The sequence below is a fragment of the Struthio camelus genome, chromosome 14 (assembly GCF_040807025.1).
Source record: "Struthio camelus isolate bStrCam1 chromosome 14, bStrCam1.hap1, whole genome shotgun sequence".
Classification (NCBI taxonomy): Eukaryota; Metazoa; Chordata; class Aves; order Struthioniformes; family Struthionidae; genus Struthio; species Struthio camelus.
In genome coordinates this window covers 17,387,802-17,408,916 of record NC_090955.1, presented here as the reverse complement: position 1 = coordinate 17,408,916, position 21,115 = coordinate 17,387,802, and the positions used below count along the sequence as shown (strand labels likewise).

Genomic DNA, 21,115 nt, shown 5'->3' with positions numbered 1-21,115 from the left:
TCACATCACCTTGTTAGCACAGTGATATATTTGGAAATAATTTCCGACTAGAAACACAGTCTAATGCCCACCAAATGCAATTCACTTGGGTCTCAAATTACTAGGACTGGCATAGTAGTATAAGAATTCTGGAAGATGGATAAGACAAAGGCTTGAAAGTATTTATTAATAACAGGGGATCACTAGAGACAAATTTGAAGAGAATCCATGACAATAGATAGGAGGGGAACAGAGAGAAGATGAGAAAGATGACTACTGGGAAATGAAGCTTTGAGATTTAAAAAAAAAAAAACACAGAATATCCAATAACTCTGAAGTGGCTACACTTTCAGTTGGATATTCAAAGCAAGTTAGTGAAAAGATTAAGTAAATACTGAAAATAGTTAAGAAGAAGAACTATACCTAGAGAGAGAGAGAGAACTCCTGGAAGAGTATTAACTGTATTGCTGAGTAATGGTATCCTAATTCATGCCACAGGATGCCAAAGAGTCTAATTAGTCAGGAAAGCACATTTCATTAAAATCTTAGCAATTCGTTGTGAAAAAATCCAACTGGATTGTAAGTTTAATAGACTTCCACTGTGTTCAGAAGCATATTATATTCTAAATACTTACAGAAAATGAAAAAATATAGTTTCAGAGACATATACAATAGTGTTTTATCCAAAATTGTGTTTGCAGTTGTCCATTTCTATTTGGGTACCACTGTATAAAGTCCTGCTGAGAGGCTAGGAAAAAAAAATTAGTATTTTTTTTGCTGAGTTGGTAAGCATTAGTGGAGACCACTAGCTATTTACTTAATCTACAGGCAATCTGAGACATGCTTGAAACTGTTGAAACAAATGAAAACAGTGCTGTCTGCACAACTCCTTTCCTTTCCTCCCTTCCCTCCTTTCCTTCTCTCCTTCTGTCCCTCCTTCCTCTCTCCCCTGCTCCCTTCCCTCCTTCCTCCCTCCCTGTTTCCATACAAGTTTTCACAGAGAGATTTTTTCATGAATGTACAGATAGATCTTCAGCTAGACTGAATTAGTGTCACTCACTTCATTTACATTTAGCTTTCAAAAACTGTGTATTTTGGTGAGCTTACATGCAAATAGTTACACGGTAAGACCTCAGTGTAGTAGGTTTCTGGAATCTTGAATGTTTTTGTCAAACCCTAAATAGGAGAAAAGAACATCAGAACTGTGCCTAGTCTGCTATTACCATACTCTGCTCACCCAAATTAATAAAAAGACAATTATATAAAAACATAAAAGACTATTCTTGTAGAGAGCAAATCAAAATTAAGTGTCATTTCCTCTTGGAAGATTTCTTACCTCTTAAATCTCGAGTATGGATAAAGTCAGTAACATGGAAGATTAAGCCTCCCTCTCATCATTATTCTGTGGTGAATTCATGTATTTTAAAATCCATTTATGCACATTTTAATCTATTTTTGAGATCTCCAGTTAATAGGTTTTCAGAGGTATGCACTTTTTATGGTTTTCCTTATAAACTGCATTCATAATAGTGAAGTGCTTTTTCCAAGTTCTTTAGAGAGTCACCATTACTTGTACTGACATCAGAAAGATGGTACTCGCTGATCTGACATAAACAAAATTATGGACACATTTAAGTTTCATTACGATCTTTCTTAGATAAAAATTTGAACAACATCTCCAAACTCAAACTGTAGCTGTATGATACTTCAGGCTACAAGAATGAAAATAGAAGTCTTTAGGCAAGAAAAGAAAAGGTGATGCATCTGAAAACGTATACAGAATTAGAAGGAAATACATAATATTAATGAGAATGAATTCTGCAAGTCCTTGTTCTCCAACATATCTTTCATTAAAATATTCCTCCCACATATAAGTGTAGAAATAGATTAGTATATGTTAGTATACTAATAACTACAGCAGGACTATTAAAGTTAATAATGGATTAACCCGCATGAGTGAGAATTACTTGCTTGTGAAGGACTAGGCTAGTTCTGTTGCTTCACATGTTTTATAAAATTATATATCTGTTACATAACTTCCTCCCACATGTATTTCACTTGGATTTGTTTGTTCCTTCTTCCTGCAATGAACCATTGCATAGTATTGCTGTGCACTATTCAACAAGCTCATAGGTAGCTTAAGTTTTCGTTAAGTAAGTTTACCCTTGTGCACAACACTTCCTAATTCTTAAAGAGCTTCTGCTCCTATGATGTCTATTAATGGGCTTCTTCTTTGGCTATCTGTTTCCCTTACAGAAAATAAATCTCTGACAAGCAATAAATGTTATCGGGGGGGGGGGAGAATAGTAATTTAGTGGGAAATTGCAATAAATGAATAATAATAATGAATATATTTGTTGCCTCCTCTACCATCCTTTAATATATAAAGGAAGTACACTGAGAATGGCATAGTGCAGACTGTATGGCAGATCAGGACATTCGTATTTAACTCTTCTCTCAATACAGGTTGTTTTCACTCAAAATCTCATCACTTATTACAATAGCTAGTAAACATTCTCAACCATCAATGTAATGCCAGACATTTCATTCATGAGGGAATAAATAATATCTAAGTGATATCAAAGTGAAGCAATGTAATTGAAATAAGCAGACACTAGTTTGTAGAAGAAAAAGGGAAAGCGCTCCTTAGAAGAATTAATGGCTTGAGTAATTTTCATATATACAATCTGGAAACAAATTTCAGATAATACTGAAGCAAGCATCAGCACCTTTGGAGTAAACAGTATCAATTTTCTTAAGCACTTTCTCAAAACTTTCTAAAAGAATTTGCATTTCATTTCTAACTATATAGGACATTACTTTCATGTGGTCTGAAAAACATAACAAGAATAAAAATAACACACACTTTTCACATGCAATTATGTTGTAAAAGAACCATTTTGATTTTGAAAATACAGTGGATCCCTTGATCCAGCCACCAAAGGCTGGATAGCTTTTGAAATTAGGAAGACTATATGCTTACAGTTTTGGACCAGCTGTGAAAAAAGTTCTATCTTAAATGCAAGAACTGTTTGATTCATACTTTGACTGGGAGGCTCACAAATCTAATAAGTTTGGTTTTGAGGAGTATTTGGTAGCTTCCCGTATACATTGCTATGGTCCTTCATAAGGACAGGGGATTAGAAAATATAAGCATTGGCAAAGCCAAGAGCCAGGAATTTCATGAAAAAAATTTGCAGGAGAGGCAGCCTTTTTCTATAGGATGCTCTTTGCTTATGTTAGCTCCAGGTCTTATTAGTTATGAATTTGTCAATAGTGCCTCAGTGTTTAAGTTTATAAGCCTCATTTAAAAAATGGTTTAGATACCTAAGTCTAGATTTATAAAGGTACTAAGTGCCTAAGCAGGTTAGGCACCTAACTCCTGATAAGCATGTTAGGTGCCTACTCCCAGCGCCTCCCAGGCATCCAGTCTTGATTTAGACACTTTTGAAGATGAACCAAGCATTTTTAGGCCTTTAAATATCTGACTGTAAAGAACTTAAGTCCTACTGACTTTCATGGGCATTTAAGGCAGGTGCCTAAGCACCTAGACTGTTAAGATTTTGTCTGGAAAAAACACACAACAAAAGATACAAAGCTCTCAATTCAGAGTGGCACCTTCCCAGTTAAAGCAACAAAACCCCAAGCCAACAGATTGACTCAAAACTGCAACAGCTGAATCGGATCAGAAGGTCATGAAAAAATAAGTGTTCAAATCAAGATCAAGCAGTCACAGGGGCATAGGAATTTTCCTTCTTTAATGGACTTCTTGCTGAATGCTTCTGAAGTAGCTTTACCAGTAATGGTTTTTATCCTTTAATTTACAAAAATAACATCAAAAGGGATGGACTGCATGTAACTGGGAGCTTTTTAAGAAACTGGAGGATGGGTATTCTTCACCATCTCCTTGGAGAATGTCAGCAATATTAAGGTTTTATTGCTCTTCTAATTACTATCTTTAGTTTTTATTTATTATTAATTACATGAAGATAATTGTGGATGAAGAATGGCTAAAAGAGAGGATAGGGACATGCATAAGAAAGCATCAGGGGAATGAGGTTAGTAGAAATAGTTTCACTGAAATGTTTTCTCAACAAAATGGCACTTTTGTCAAAGTGTAAAGGTTCAAAACATTGCTTTGGATGATAGCTTGTTCAGAAAAGTATCCTGAAATAGTCTTAAAATCTGAAAATTTTCATTGCAGAAAAAAACAACTTTAACTTTGAAGCATCAAGTATGTTTCAAATTTGTATTTCTCTACATCATACTCTATTTCATTAATTACGGTTTACAGTGGTTGAAAGGCTACTTTTTACGGTGGCAGGTAAAGACAGCTGCCCTGACAGAAAGGTATTTTTTTTTTTTTACATCAGCACGCATGACTTCTACAGGTATTTCAAGAACAGTGGAACCAAACTGAAATTCAAAGTACCGGAGGATTCTGCAGTGAAAATGAAAATTTTCAAATTTATTCCAGTTAGTCATTTCAGGGAAAATTCTGAAAATACCTGGTTTTCGCTTGGACCCAGAAGGACACGCCTTTCAATAAGTTAATTCAGCAGGGAGCTCAAGGTTTGAGTAACTTTTCTGGGGGTGCAACGGCTGAGCCTGAGAGGAGGCATCGCAGCAGGGACGAGGCCCGAAGCCCCCGAGGCGGCCGGTTGCGGCCGCGGCGCCGGCGCTTCAAGCCGGGCGGGGGCGAAATGGCGGCCGCGGCCGGAGGCGGGAAGGTGCGAGGGCGGCGCGGGGCGCCGGGCGTGCGGGCTGTCAGCTGCGAAGGGCGCGGTAGCGCGAGCGCGTCGAGAAGCAACACGTTTGAACGGTGGTTGTCCGGGGCAGCGACACAGGCCTGTGCGCTGGGGCAGAGAGAGCAAAGGATAGCGGTCACAGGGATCGGCGGGCGGCCGTTGGCTCTGAGGGGGGGGCATGGCTCGCGGGGCAGCGGGCTCGGCCGCGGCGGGCCCTGAGGGCGGGCTGAGGGACGGTGGCGGGCGGGAAGGGAAGCGCCGCGCTGCGCGGCGGCGAAGGGGTTAAGCCGCTGCCGCGGTTCTATTTGCGGCTGCCGCCGCTCCAGGCGATTAGCGCGCGGCTCCGCTCCCCCGCCCCGGCCGGCCGCGGGAGCGCGGCAGCAGCAGGTGGCGGTGGCCGCGGCCCCAGCGGCGGCGGCAGCAGCGAGGGAGTTAACCCTGTGGCGGCGGCGGTGAAGGGGGCAGCGGTGGCGGCGGCAGCGGCAGCAGCAGCAGCAGCAGCAGGGGGACTGAGGATCAGGCAGCAGCAGCAGCCGGGTTGCTAGGGATGGAGAGATCCCGTGTCACCCGGATGTGAGTGTCATGTTGGCCCAAACTCTAAGGGATTTGGCAGCGGCGGCAGCAGCAGCAGCGAAGCAGCAGCAGGAGCAGGAGCAGCAGCAGCCCCTCGTGTGTCGCTAGACACTACCATGGGGGTCGGATAGTGGGGAGCGCAGAGGGCAGCGCACACCTGGCTTGGGAGTGGGTCGGGGGCGTCGCTGCTTTTTTTCTTTCTTTCTTTTTTTTTTTCCTCCTTTTCTCACACACCGGAGAAAGTGAGAATAATGCATTACCACCAGCAGCAGGAGCAGCACCCTGAAGGTAAGAGCCGGAGCGCCCACCAAGGGCAGCAGCATCCCCGGGGCTGAGGGGAGGGGGAGGCGGGGGAGGATTTGTGAGGGATTTGGGAGACGGGGATTTGGGGGGGGGGAGGATTAGGGAAGGGGTTGAGGATGGGGTAGGTTTGGGGTGAGCGTTTGCGCTTGAGGAAGGGACCAGGAGAAAGGGCTCGGGGAATAGGAAGGGCACGGGATAAGGTTAAGTAGCGACAGGGATGCTGCCCTCGGTGCGTAACTAACATGGGAGCGGGTTTATACATGTCTGTTTCTGGCCTCAGGGCTGTTAATATCAGCTGGTTGGGCTGAGAGAGGCAGAGAGAGGACATGGCTTTGTGCATGTTTCTCTCTTATTTGTGTAATTGGGGATGAACCTGCCTGGAAATGCCGCTTCCCAGGGGCTTTCTTGGGCGGGGGGCGGGAGGGCAGGTGAGGGGTTATTACAGGGCTTTGGATACGATGTTTTCAGCCCACTTCCCCGTCACGTCGCTGCCAGGAGCGTGCAGAGAGACGACACATGGGGCTCCTATATGTTAATCTCCTTCGCAAACAGGCTCCGGCAGCGCTACATCCCCCATTGTTGTTGTTGTTGTTTTTAAAAAAAATGATTCCTCCCTCTTGAAATTAGCAGTAAGTTTGTATTTTTGTCCCTGCTGGAGGGCAGGGGTTCCCCCCGGGGAACACGGACACTCGGGCTTTGTTTCACTTTCAAGTATTGATTTTAAAATGATGACAGATAGATTGGTGGTTTATTTGTGCCGAGCCACGTTTCATGGCATTTCAAAAGGCTGGCGGAAAGGAGGGGGGGAAGAGATGGCTGTGCCGTTGCTTTTTAAAAAAAAAAAAAAAAAAGGCAAGAATCTTTCCCTTGGAAAAATGTTGGAGATTAAATTCACACCTTTCCCTCCGTGTCAAACCGTAACCGGCGGAGGAACTCCTCTTCTTGTGTAACCTAGGCAGGGACCAGCTGTTGATGTGCCGCTTGCTCTCTGATGGCCACCTCCGCCGCTCGCCATCCCTGCTGCTAGATCTGCGCGGAAAATCTGCTGGTTTCAGAGGGAAACGTGTGGGCTAAACCGGGGAGTGACACCCCCTCCCGGCACCGCCAGCCCCGGGAGCCATTTTAGTGCGCCCCCTCGTTCCCCGCGCGCCGCTTCCCGCCCTCACACACGGCGAGGCGCGGAGCGGGGCCGCGGGAGAGGCTCCCTCTGCTCTGCACACGCATACCCTGGGCTCGTACCTCTTTCTGTTATTTACTTCCCCCCCCATGCAGAGGAGGAGGAGTGTGATTTTTGTCGAGGGGACTTCGTGTCTCGTTTACGTGTGATGAGCAGCGATCGCCGGGGAGTTGTTTTCCTCTCCCGCCTCGGTAGCACCAGAATGAACTTTCAGTCATTCCGTCTGAAACTCCCCGTTCGCGTAATTGCGCCGTTCCTCCATTTTTTTCCCCACCCAGGCATCTTCAAGTTTTATATTTTCTTAGGAATATCTCCTTCCTACAGGTGCATTTAGGAGTAGGCTCTTGCTCTAGTCAAAGGGCTTACAAGGAAGGATCCTTGCTAGGTGGTGGTGTTTTGCCTTCTGTGCTGACATCTCGATTAACAGAACTTCAGTAACTGTTTTGGAGGTGAAATATGTTTTTTCCTTGTAAAAAATAAATAAATAAATAAAAGCATTTCTTTATAGTGGTTTCACTCGTGGAATTTGCGATGTGGAAGATACCAATACTTTATGAGTGTATTTATCACCAGACAGTATCTAATTTTCACTTGTTGGAGGCATCCATGCATTTTTCTTTGAGAATGCAGAATAGGGCAAGATTTAAGTTGCTTATAGGAATTTTTTTTGGTAGTATTTCAAAGAGTGTTGAATATTCTCAATTAAAAATGTGCAAGAACTTTAAACTACTACTTTTTTGATCAAAATGAAGTGAGGAAATAGTAAGTGTTCAGGTGCTATAACAAGTCGGTTATAAGAAGGAGGTATGGCTATTAGACTTGAGTATAGTGACATGAAAGCTGCTATCCAGTTTGGAACTGTGAACTAAATGGAAGAATCAAAATTTGAGATATTTCTCTGTGGTACTTGTCTTGACACTCAGATTAAACTTAAATTTATACTACTGATTCTTGAACCTTATTTTACTGTGCAATTACATAGATACTCATGCTATGCAGTATCTGTGGTGGAAGCATCACACCATCGAGACTTCTTAAAATCTTTTTATCAACAATGTTATGACATATTTTATCATAAAAAATATAACCAAGTACTTTTTTCTTTTTTTTTTCCTTCTCTCACAGAGGCGAACTATGCAAGTAGCACCAGAATTCCTCTCCCTGGTGACGGACCAACTATTCAGTCAAACAGTTCAGCACCATCCAAGCAAACTGTTCTGTCTTGGCAAGCTGCAATTGATGCTGCTAGACAAGCAAAGGCTGCCCAAAATATGAGTACTACCACAACCCAGCCTGTAGGATCTCTGTCCCAAAGAAAACGCCAGCAATATGCCAAGAGCAAAAAACAGGGTAACACGTCTAATAGTCGGCCACCCCGTGCCCTTTTCTGTTTATCCCTCAACAACCCAATACGAAGAGCCTGCATTAGTCTAGTAGAATGGAAGTATCCTCTGATGCAGTTTTCTTTTTTATCATCTGTTCTTTTGTGTTTTCCAAATGTATCAAGGAGATTGTCTTAACAACATCTCTTACAGCTTCTCAGCTACAACGTATTAGTTTGCCTGCATGTATGTGAGTAACTCTCATTAATGTTGATGGTAGTTAATTTTGCGTAAATTCCTGTTGACGATAGCCTCTTAATCTGCGTCATAATGACGCAGAGTATCATTTCACTGAAGTAGGTAACTCAGAGAAGAGCTCATAGCTGTCCCTTATTTCTTGGGGAAGAGGATTTCACATTTATAACTTTTTTTTCTTGTCTCTAGAGAACATTCAGGGTATGCCCTTTTTAAAAGTTACGTTGTTTACTCATTTTACAGTTGTAAAATAGTCATCATCTTGCTTTCTCCCTATCTGACACATTCATCTTGCGAAAGCCCTTTCCTTCTTTAATTTCCCCTGTGGATTTTTTTTAACTTCCCTTCTTATATCGTCTTCTACATTATACTGTTCTAGCAAATCTTTGTATTGCGTTCATTGCCCTTCCCAACATGGTTGAATGGATGGAAGTGTGTCTTGCAGTGTTAATTGGGTAATAGTCCTTGATGACCTAAGATGTCAAACCCATATCTTCCATATGGCAATCTGGTGTATTACCATTAAGACAAGGGAGCCTGATGTAGAAATCTTTCAAAAATGATATTTGCCAAGTGCTAAAAGTAGGGGAACTTTGGAGACAAGCTAAGGATTCACTGTAAGGATATGCAAGTATCTGAAATGTATTCCTCTTCTCAACTTCTATGACATATATCTGCCATGAAATGTATTTAGGAACACGTACATCTGTAGATAGGAGATCAGATATACTGGCATGTGTTCATCAGGCCTTGTATGTTGAGGAAAGACTGCTTTTTCTTTGGTTCAGTGGCTGTAGGCTGGACGAATGTGGATTTCTTTGGAAGAACTAATAGTATGTAGATTTGGTATATCATTTAATTCTCAAAAAAGTTTTGAGGTAAAGTATACAGTTTTGATGAGGGAAGAGGAGAAAAAAGTGTGCCTATTAGCCTTGGCAGGATACCTTTAATAGGAAACAGCTGTTCAAGAGAGTAGATTTACTGAAGGTAAAACTGATTCTGTTACTTTAAACAGAACACCCAATCTGGCAGTAGCAAGTGTTACTCATTTATAGGGCTTGTTTTTTCAATTCTTTGAATCTAATTCGATTACAAATTTAAGATAGTGAAACAGATCCTGCTCTCATTTAAGCTGGTATAAGTCCAGCTAATTTCAGTAAATTGGCCTCTCCTTGGCTAAGGTCAGTTAAATGAAATTAGAATGGGTCTAGAATAGAATAACTCAGGGCAGAATTTATCCCTGTAGCACCACATCATAAAACAAACTTGCTAATCCCATGTTGATATCGTTCATTTCTCAGGAGGATACTACAGATTAAGATATATTTTCTAACTTCATTTTATACATAACATGACAACCACTGATGTTGATAGGCTTTGTGAATATAAACTCAGCACTGGTGGCAAAACATTCTTTTTAGACCAACAAATAGGATTTAAAAGGTCTTAAGGGGCATATTATTGTTTTCTTCAGAAAAGTATTTTAAGCTGACAAGACTGTGCTTCTGAGGGAATGAAGTTTTTTTAGTACTCTTTCCTCAGCCTTTTATGGAGCTGTTATGGATACATATGGAAGTTGTGTGTTGAACTGAGGGGAAAAAATGTCAGAAAATCATAGCTAAGACGCAATTCTTCCTATCCAAACTTAACGAATAGTTTCATCCAGGTACCTCCATATTTTTGCTTACAAGAAAATAATGAAATACTTTGGGTGAAGTATTAATTTCATTTAATAATAAGCTGAAAGTGAACGTCATATGTGTGAATTTTAAGAGATATTTTTTTTTTTTTGGAAAGACGAAAGATTATCTCCAAGTTTAAACTGCTGTTATCTAGATCTGGGTGTAGAAATGTAGCTACAATTCCTGCCATCCTCATATGAAAGCCTATAGCCTCTCAGTCTGTATGGCTGCAGAGCCAGTAATTATATTCTGTTCCCCAGTTTACTCGTCTAAACTCTCGTCTGCCCTGGCCAAAATTTTTCAGGAGTCCAGCTGCCGAAGACAGGAAGAGGGGCTCAGAACTCTCCTCTGTGTGCATTATACAACTTTCCAGTTCTCACACAGAGAAAATTGTTGTCGTGATTTGTTGTGACCCTTTCTTATATGAACTAGATCTAAAACTATTTTTCTCCTTTGAACAAACACATCACTTCCTAAGTATTCCTTACCCCTATGATGACCCACAAACTTGAGTTAAGAGTGTCTAGCTAAATTCATCTGTAGAATTTACTAGAGAGTGTTTTGTGGCAGCAAGAGTATTACTTTTCTACTTTTTTTTAAAAAAAGTAGAGGACATTGAAACGTCGTTGTAATAGGAAATAACATAGTATAGTGATATAACTAGGGGAGATGAAGAAGTGGTTGTCACAGTTACCAGTTAAAAATTGCCTTAAAAGTAAGACTACTTTTTATGAATGTTGCAACTGAAAAGAGAACTGAACTGAAAGTTTGTAGATATTCAAAATTGATGAATTCCTTAACAGGACTTTCCAGACCATTTGACATATTTATACTACTGTCTATTTTTGCCAATTGTGTGGCCTTAGCTGTTTACATCCCATTCCCAGAAGATGATTCTAATTCAACTAATCATAATTTGGTAAGTATTCCAGAATTTTTATTCTATATATATGTTTGTTATTGTTTTATCTTGATGATCAGGTTATGAGCTGCTAGTACTTGAAAGCAGAAGGAGGTATGGATAGTAATTTTAGTTTAAAAAAAAAAAAAGGTATGTAGTGATACTTTGAGATAAAATGTTTTTTCAGTTTTAGTATATGTTTCCTTGTGTCATGTGTTTAAAGTACAGTTTTCAGCAATGAAATTATTTGGGAGGGAATGCGAGTTAATATTATGCTGAACATAAAAATATATATATATGTGTGTGTATATGTGGCAGTATAAAAATGTTATTTTGAATTTCTATCACTTACATGGATTAAATATATTTATTTACAATTACTGTATTCATCTGTTTCAGTCCTTTTGAAGTGGTATTACCTTTCGTAGTATACTTGCCTAATCTATTTTTGGATCTTAGTGGTGTAATTTAACTATTTTTGTATTAGACAAAGGTGGGAAATTTTACATTAATACATTTTACAGTGATAGGAACATTAATGTGAATGTTAAGAGGTCACTGCTATTAAAAGTGATCTTTTAAAAAGAGATGGTACTTCAATAAGTATTTTGTTTTTAGAGCTGTATTTCTTGGACTGAAAATGGCATAGAAGTGTTGTACTTGAAAATGTATCATGAAATATAATTGTATTATAATTGTGTATTTTAATAATAGTTATAGTGACTGTCACACTCCAGATTAATATTGTATTACACTGTAATAGTTCCACTGTTTATTCTAAACACTACCTTGAAATAGCTAGAAGAGTCCAGTGGTCCTGTGCTCTCTCAAAATTTGTGTGTGACTACTTTGTGGGATGGGACGAGTTGAAGGAATAAAGAATCAGAATCCCAAACTAGCATATAAGTAGTTTTGGGTTATTTTATCTGGAAAAAATAGGTTGATATGAGGTCTTCTATTTATGATGATGTTTGTCCATTTTGTGGTGTATAAATTTGTTTATTTCTCTAAAAGTAATTATTCTATGCATATGACCCATCTTATATATTCTTGTTTATCAAGATTAAGCAAATATGGACAACAAAAAATGCTGGCAAAAGGCAGAATAATCCAGGTCAGTGTGAAGAATGAGTTATGCAGCTGTGTATCTAGCCAACCAACAGTCTTTGTCCCCCCCCCCCGAGAAATTCAGGTCACAAATCTCCATAGCTGTCAGTCTACCACGAGATCCGCTAATAACTAATTTCATAAAGCATTACATGAAAAGGGTAAAACAGTAACTTGTGTCAAAGGCTAATCATTTTGAAAGAAATTTTTTTTGGCATTAGTTTTGTTAGGCCCAAGTCTGATATTTGAAAGAAATGCACATTTTTGTCCATGTTTATTTTTCTTCTTTTTAACTAATGTGGGCAGATTGGTCTAAGCAAAAATAAATTATACTTTTTTAGTAAAAGATCTTTATCCTTTTTCAGTAGAAAGGGTCTTCAATGCATCTAAATATGTGTGCATAAAATTTTTAGTTTGGCTTTTTAAATTCTCTCGCATTCCTGTTTAAATCTGCATCTTGTTTATACTGAAGTTAATTCTGAGTAATTTGGCTTGCTCAAAGAACAGGGTTTATCTTTACAACATACTTGCAGGTAATGAGACAGACTTAAGCCAGATGAAGGGAACATACATATATTCCTTTGTATCTGATCTAATGAAATAAATAGTTTTGGAATCAGCGGTAATTGGCTCTTCTTATTGTTGAAGTTCTACAGAAGGTTTGTGATATTGGTCTGAAAAACAGAATCAAAAAATTATCATAGTATTACCCAAGTATTAAATCTTATGAGGAAAATTTGGTAGGGTTTTAGTGCCCTGCATGTAGACCTGCTTGTCTTCTGCTAGCCTTATATTACCAGTTTGATCTTTCTGGGGACTGTACCCCATTCTGGCAGTAAAACCAATTCAAAAGCTGTCGGAAGTGGGATACATCTCCCTTTCTCTTTCCAGCCCGGGTTTACAGTCCCATCAACCCCACAGCCTCTTCTTTACCCTTTCTTCTCTGTGGCGACAGGCATCCGTTGACCTTGTACAGGTTGCAGCACTGCTCTCATTTAGTGCTTTATCAATGGTAGAGATGGGAGTGAAGAACAGGAATATTCTACCTTTGGCACCTTCGCTTTATCGTTATATTGAACCCCAAAACCTATTCTAGTGTGCAGAATAGGTATTCTTCTTTGTGATGGGATGTTAGAAGACAGCTTCTGTATGATGGAGTTTCCAAGACTTGTAAGAGGAACCTGTGAAACACTGGTCACTTAACTGCTGGCTGAGCTGTTAGGGAGCCCTAACTCCCTTTCTCGTGAGTGTTTCAACATGCAGAACATTGTCAATTCATATAATCAACACAAAGTAAGTTATACACTGCAATAGTAAGAGCAAACTAAGTTTTATGATAAATTAACCAAAAATATGATGGACATTCAGACAAGATAGTCTGATAGTCAAACAGATATTTCTTAAGAGAAATAACAAACCGAATATTTGCATATTAATGCACTTTTGAAAATAGGCCACGTCTTGGGTAACTGAGTCAATTTTGGCTTAACATATCTTAAAGGTATCTGTGAGAAGGCTCTGCACCATTGTTGTTGGAACTGTAGACTGTTTTTAGAACGTTAACAGTGCAGATAAAGCGTAAGGCTGGAACAATTGTGTATTTTCTGAGTTGGTCACTCATCTTTTCTGAGATACAAGTTGTGATTATTGAGGTTTTTGTGATATGGCTAGCGGTATGCTCTGAGATACTTACGATAAGTTTAAGGAAACAAGAAAAGATTGCTTTGTATCAGCAACTCTAAATTCAGCAGACTGGAGTCAGCTCACTGGTTTGGTAGGATAGCAGACTCTTTATTTGATAATGTATGTAGCTCCGCTTTTCTGATACTTTCTTGGCTAACAGTCTATTAATACAAATTTCCCTCTTTGTGGTTACTCATATGGTTTTCTGTAGGAATTATTACTCTTTTTTTGGCCTTTCTTTTCTTTTTCTGAGTAAGCGAGCTTAAATTTCTGTTCTGCCTTTTTGCCGTTCTCTGAGGGTTGAGGGTGTCCTATAGCTTTTTTCTTGCACAGTGGATTCATTGTCATTCTTACTCTTCCTCAAAGGCAATGCGTTAGTGGTGGATGTTACAAAACAATGCATTTCAAGCAAATCCTAAGTGCAGAGTTAAGTTAGCAGACAGGATTGTGCTTGACTACTTGCCGGCATTACAGTCCTGCATTGTATTGGGAAGTTTATTTACTCCCTTATCTAAAACACCTTGACATCTCTCTGGTGTGTGCCAGGAAAGGAGGAAGGGATGTTATCTTCTCTACCTTGCTTGGACCAGTTCTGTCATGCACTCTGAACTGCAAAGAATGCAATACAGACTAATGAGCTTTAAAAATAGTTATTCAACTTGATCTTGAACTCTACTTAATCAGTAATTTAGTCCCTAATCAGTTGATGTTCTCTTTGGCCAGCAAAAAACAGGGAACAGACAGTTTGGGATGGGATGGGAAGTGGTGGGCCCAGTTCTTCTCACAGGAAGTTGTTTCTACCCTGTAGCAAGAGAACTGGATTGTATGTTCTGAGATGAATTTGACGTAAGTGCAGTACTTCATTCAGATTTTCAAGTAATTTCTTTCTCCCACCTTTCAGAAGTTTCAGGTGATCTGAACTTCTCTATGCTTGATTCAGCTCTACTTATGGCAGTTTCTCCTGTCTGAGCTTGATAAAAAGCAGCTTCTGGCAGGATAGGTTTCCTGTATATATCTTTTTTCTGTTTCTGTCTTTTCATTTTTTTTTTCCATCTGTGTTATGTTATTTCCCTTCATGTCTTTTGCCTTCTTTAACTTCCCACTCATTTCTTTTTCTTTTCTTGTTATTTTTTGTCTCTGCCCTCTGGCTTCCCTCTGCGTTTACTCTTCTGTTGGTCCTCTTTTGCAGCATGCTTGACTCTATCCCGCTCTCCCACCTCAATTTCTTTTCTTGTATTATCCTGTGGTACCATGGTGTGTTCTCTCTCACTGCTTTGTGTTTTGTCTCCTACTCACTTTGCCGTTGGTCTGACTAGCACTGGACTTCTTACTTCACAATGTACAGGCAGACTGTTGCAATACAGGTCTGAATTTTTGCCATGAGCAAGACTCTTCTGGTTAGCTTTTTCTTTTTTCTTTTTTTAAATAAAGATGAACAGTAGTAAGAAGCCATCTATGCTAATTCCATGAAAACTAGACCCTTGAAGTTTGAGTTGTGTGTGCTTTGGGTGTATTGCATCTCTTGTGACTAGACCACAATTGCTCTCACTGGTGAGATTGTTCTAATTGAGGAGAGATTGAAAGGCCTGTGCATTTTGAAAGCTTGTGCATTTTGGGAGACTTGCATGAATTACAGTAAATTGGTAGGTGGAGAGTCATCTGCATAAAGAGCTTGACCTCAATCATGACTCTGTGCTCCAGATAACAGGATTCTTTGGCCTTATTGTTGACTATTATTGTCAGTGGAGGACTCTCTCCCAGGAGTGGAGTTCTGCATTAGAACAACGTGCTGTGCTTATAGAGCTAGTGAGAAGGTGGTGTATACATGGTCTGCTGTGTAGTGACCTGGGCACTTTCTGTTCTTCCTTCCAATTTTCCCATCCAGTTCGGACTGGGAGAGCCATAGTGGAGGACACTGCTACAGAAAGGTAGTGTTTGTATCCTTTCTTTTAGGCAAAGACTTCTTCTTTAAGTTAATTTAGGTGGATCTTTCAGTGGCCTCCAGCAGTAGGAAAGTCTACTCTCCAGTGTTGTCCCTGAACTGTTAATTTTGTCTTTAATCTAGGGCAAGGCAGGAGTGTACTCTGAGAAGACTCAGTTGAACTTATGACCTGGAAGTGTCAGGCTTCCTATCCTTATCCCATTAGCAGCCCTGTGACTCATTCAGTCCTAAGACCACATAACTAACTGATACACCTATTGAAAAGGGTGGGTTTTTTTTAACCTTGTACCTAGTTATTGCAATCCTCTATATAGAGCCTTTATAAATATCTGAAAATACTGATGCATAATGTTATTAATTGTAACTGCATTTAATAAATAATACATCTAAAGATTCACTTGTTGAATTGGTAAATGTTCTGTGATATATTTTAGAAAATGTTCTGTGTATATATACTGTCTTTGCTGTGTTTACTTCTTTAGTTCAGGCGTCTTGCAGGCCTGAGGCTCTCATCCCTCACTTGTAACATGTTCCAGTCTAAATAATTTTTGTCACTGTGTTTCAGATATATTTTTTTTAATCTTTGCGTTCTTAGTTAATGCTTTCTCCTAATGTCTATAATAGCTAGCATGAAAGTCACCCAAGTAAACTTTCAGGAAAGATGGAAGATAATTTGCACTCTACTGGAAATATTTCATTTTACATGTGGAAAAACATGATGGAAACAGTGTTTTACAGTGTTTTATTGCATTTATTTAGCCAGCCACTTAACTACTGGTACTAATGGTAATAGATTAATTCTTTGAGGAGGAAAATGTCAGTAAGCTTCATCTGAAAAGAAAACCTCTCAAAAATATTGTATCTAATTGCAATTGATGTGCAACATGAATTTTACGTTGCCTATTGATTCAAGTCAGTGAAATGTATTTATAGCTCTGTGTATGACTAGTCAGAAGGGCCTGAGAGCATGTCAGTAGTTTACTTCTGAAAGATTAAGTGATAGGAGCTGTCCTTCTTCTCATGCAAGCTTAAAAATGAGTAGGCTTTGAATTCTCTCCTCATCAGATTTTGTGTCTATGTGCATATGTAAATTTTGCAAGGGATAGTGTTTATCATTTTTGGTTTCTGCTATTTTTTTTCTGTACATAGATTACCCTGTCATTTATTTTTCTCATTAAAAAACATGAAGTAACTGTTTAACTACTGGAGCAGCCTGACTTATTTTTCTAAAAATTAGCAGTAAGACTGTTTGATGGTTATGAGCTGAGACGGTATGCATCAGCAAGTAACCTTTGCACAACTGCAAGAATTCCTTAATAGATGACATTTCTGCAAGGGGATTATTAAAAAATATAATGCTGTACTTAGTCCTATCTTCATATTCCAATTTTTTATATTCCTGCAGGGCCAAAGCTTCCAGTAATGTGTATTTGCTAATTATTATGGATTGCCTTTATTGCAGATCATGGCTTTTAAAAGCTCATAACATCACATAAGCCTACTTCTTTCCCTTTCGTGTTGTAATGCACATCTCTGCAAAGTAAATGAAAATTCTGAGTTGGTAGCGTTTTACCCCCACTTTTTACTACATCCAGTTCTTAGGCCTACTGTGTCTACTCTGCACTATATTAGTAGCATAAAACAGCTGGTTCTTGATTTTTTTTTTTTCTCGGTGAAAAGAATTGCTATATGTCAAGTCTATCTCTATTGGTGAATGAAATAGAATTTTTATTTCGTTCTCTGCCTTAGGAAAAGGGACATTTCTGGAAGAAAGATATGACCAAGATGTCTGGCAATTTTTAACTGGTTGAGCAGTCAGTTGGGTTTGTAGAGGGTTGGGAGTAATATGGACTAGTCTTCAAGTTACTCTGAATTATAGCCTGGACCAGATATGCTCCTAGGAGAGGAAGCTGTTTTTTTAAATTAGGAGCTAGTTTCTTCAGTACAGATAAAAAATGACTGTTTAGAGAGCAAGGGATCGAAGAGAAGGTCCGCAACTTAGTTGTACAGGTTTAGGCGGTGGCACTGCAAAAATAACTTTCCCCAAATTTTTGTTTTTAAATGCAGTAGATAGCTATCCAAACCAGAAGACCCGCCCACAAAGATGTACTCAGTCATTCTCATTTGAAAGGAAATGTTTTTTCCTGTTCAAAGTTGCAAGCTTGTTCCTGTGGGGAATTCCTACTAAGGGCTTGTCTCTCCTTAAAAAGATTTGCTGGTAGTGCTCTACTGGCAAACTGCCTAGGGAGATACAGCATATACCAGAAAAAGAGTTCTTTTTCTATTTAGCCTGAAATCAGTTTCCCAAAAAGAATAGTACTGTACTGGTAACTTTTTTGTTTTTGTTAGTTTAATTAAGTTGTATCTTTTTTTTTTTTCCTCTCCTTACTCTCCCAGTTGATAAAAGTATGCCAGGAAAACTTTAAAGTATAGGCCAATCTCAATAAAAATAAATCGATGTATTTCCAAACATACCAAATAATCTGGTTAGTTACTATATCAGTGGAATGGTTGGTGGGAAAGTAGCTAGATGTTGACATTTAAATTGTTGTCATTCAACTTTAAAGTGAACATTCAAGATGAGTGGGAGAAGTTTGTACTTTCCATACAAACTCTTGCAATAGTGAGAGTACAAGTTGATGCTTAAATGCTATGAAAATACGAACAACCCTATTTTATAAAACCATTTTACTGAATACAGGCAAACCATATGACTTACTAATTTACTGCAATACTAATGCATGTAAATTAGACAAAATACTAATCCACAGATTTTGTTCCTTAGGAATAGTCCCTATGTTTTAAAAAATATATATTCTGAAGTATTTACTCAGCAAATATACACATAAAATGGAGAATTTTTACACATTGCCATGTATCTGTGCCATGCTAAAAGTGGATTGCCATAAATATTACTAGAATTTGATTTATAACCTGGTGTTTCTAACAGGTTTTATGTAGGATATATATGCTTATTTTTAAAAAAGTTATTTCTCTCAAGAAGCACGTTATGCACTGGGAACTGTTTTTTTCATTTTTACTCTTGTGTGTGTGAAAGTGCTGTGTCTTGAAATCTTACAGAGTGGGGATCCATGACTTCTGAAAGCGTTGAGCAAGGATCTGTTCACTTGTCTAGTTCATTTGAGCAGAAATGGTTGTTTTTGTGAAAAGCCAGAGCCGAATTTCTTCAAAAGGCTCATTATGCAGCTGCTGAGATTAGCTAAAATGTATTTTCTAATCTAGTGAAGTTTAATAACAAACTGTTTTCAGTGATGGTTAATTGAATGTGTGACTTGGTTTACCATTCATTTTGCAAGAATTCAGATTTGTTTACCCTAATGTCAAGCTCCTTTTTCTTTTGCTGGGCCATCTGGAAGGACAGGGGCATGAAGAAGGGTTAAGTGACTATATAGTGGTAGTGGGAGAATATTAATTAGGATGGACTGACTTTTCGGTGCTAGTCTTTTTTGGTTATTGCCTAATCTTCTGCAATACAAACTTTGTTTAATGAATTATAACTAAAATATCCTCCCTTGGTTCTCACTCCTGTAAAATTCACTAGGTAGCACCAGTTAGCAGTGTAATTATTGTGGTTCATGTTTTTCTACTTCTGCGATGAAGAAGAGTGCTTTTAGAGTTCCATTCTTGAACAATTCCTTGATTAAAAAATGTGATTATAATATTGCAGATTCTTCTTAGAAATCTTGGAGCTCACTTTCAGCATTTCAAATAAAAATTTAAATAAAGACTTGAAATTTATGCTCAAAGTTTAACTACGATAAAAACATTTTCAGAAAAATTAATACAGCTGGCCAAGATGCATTCTTTTCCTATTCAGTGTTGGTAGGTAGTATTCTAGAATAATGCTTCAGTGATTAATAGTAATATAAAACTTTGAAGTGATAAGCAGATTGAGCGGACTGATTTTTTTTTTTCCATAGTTATGAACTAATATTTTTTTCTGTCATATTTAATATTAAAAGGTATTCTACTTTTTTCAGTTTTGTTGTATGGCTAAAAATTTGGGCAGAGTTTATCTCCTCTGTTGCCGTGACGTGGCTGTTTTCATGGCAGTCACTGTTCATCTGGGTAAAGAGCTGCATAAAAGTTTGAAAATTTTTAGATTGTGGGCATTATCAAAGATCTGGATCTTTAAATTTGTTAGTGTGGTAAATCACACATAATACAAGTTGTTACAAGTGTTGATCAGTGTAGCAGAAAGGACAATACCAGTGCCAAAGACTGGCATCGAATATTTCTAGCAATGTATTTTTATTGCATATTTTCTAGGAAACTAGCATTTGGTATATCTTAATTGAGGATAGTAGCTCAGCCCAAATATTCATTTGGACAGTTGTTTCCTAGCTATACCCTCTTGATACAAAACAGGTGGCATGTTGTATTTTATCACAGTTGACAACTGTCACGTTTGGTTTCAGTAGAGTTTTGCAGAAGAAGTAATGACGTAAAGGAGCATATAGAATCAGTTGCATTTGTATGGCATAAATGCAGGAAAGACCTTCTGAATTAAGAACATAAACATAATAAATCTGTAATAATAAGGTTCAGTAGTTTAATAATTGTATTTTTCTAACTCAGTTGCCAAAAGGATTGGCTCACAGAGGCTAGAGTTGTTCTCCAGCGCTGCAGCAGCCTCCAGGAAGATGGCATCTTCTGCCACTCAGCTAATCAGAAAAATACAGTCCTTCCATGGAACTGAATAACAAAACCCCCAAAGCTGTATTATGTTTATTGGACGTTTGGTTAGTGCTGTTTTCACTCTGATGGATTTATTATGCTACTATTACTTATATTTTTTCAAATACTGGTCTCGAGTCCTTTAAAACACATACAGGTGATGGGGGGCATAAAATCAGTTAGTTATTTTATATTTAAATAATTGTATGTTATTTTCGTCCCCTGATAGTTCCAAATTCAGGTACCTTTTATCTTTCAATAATTTATTTCTTGCTATAGCAAAAGAGAAGGCATGAAGAAAACAACCTGCCAAATTATATAGTTCTTGTACATTTGTTTTTAAAAATAGGCAGGTCTCAAAATATCTTGACACTACCGACTTAAACTAAATAAAAGAAATTCAATAATAAAAAATAAAAATGCAACAATCTTTAATGCAACTGTATCTAAAAGTCTTGTAGTGTTAAATGATACTTACTACAGTTTGTGCTCTGACTGACTGCTAGAGCAAAGATGATTACTGTCAGATAAGATGTCCCTGCCTCTGGCCTGCTTAAGTAGTGCAATACAGCTAGCTGTGTTTCCCATAGTAGAAGTACCTCAGCTATCTCAACTCTTGAGGCATAGAACAGAAGGTTTATCTAGATGCTGCTACCAAATTGAATGATGTTTAGCAATTTCTCAAATACCTTGGGATGTGATTGAAATTGGATAAAAGCTGGTTAATATTTTATGCGGCTTGTGG

The 21,115-nt window shown here is 38.5% G+C and overlaps 1 protein-coding gene across 10 annotated transcripts in view; it reads left to right on the top strand.

The window, feature by feature from the left end:
- Positions 1-5,219: 5,219 nt before the first annotated feature.
- CACNA1D (calcium voltage-gated channel subunit alpha1 D) overlaps positions 5,220-21,115 on the top strand; it is a 205,571-nt gene continuing 189,675 nt past the window's right edge. For all 10 annotated transcript variants that reach the window (XM_068907041.1, XM_068907039.1, XM_068907038.1 and 7 more), the window contains exons 1-3: positions 5,220-5,588; positions 7,906-8,224; positions 10,853-10,958. In XM_068907041.1, the coding sequence (XP_068763142.1) occupies positions 5,552-5,588; positions 7,906-8,224; positions 10,853-10,958 (462 nt within the window). In that variant the 5' untranslated portion in view covers positions 5,220-5,551. The remainder of the gene's footprint in view (positions 5,589-7,905; positions 8,225-10,852; positions 10,959-21,115) is intronic.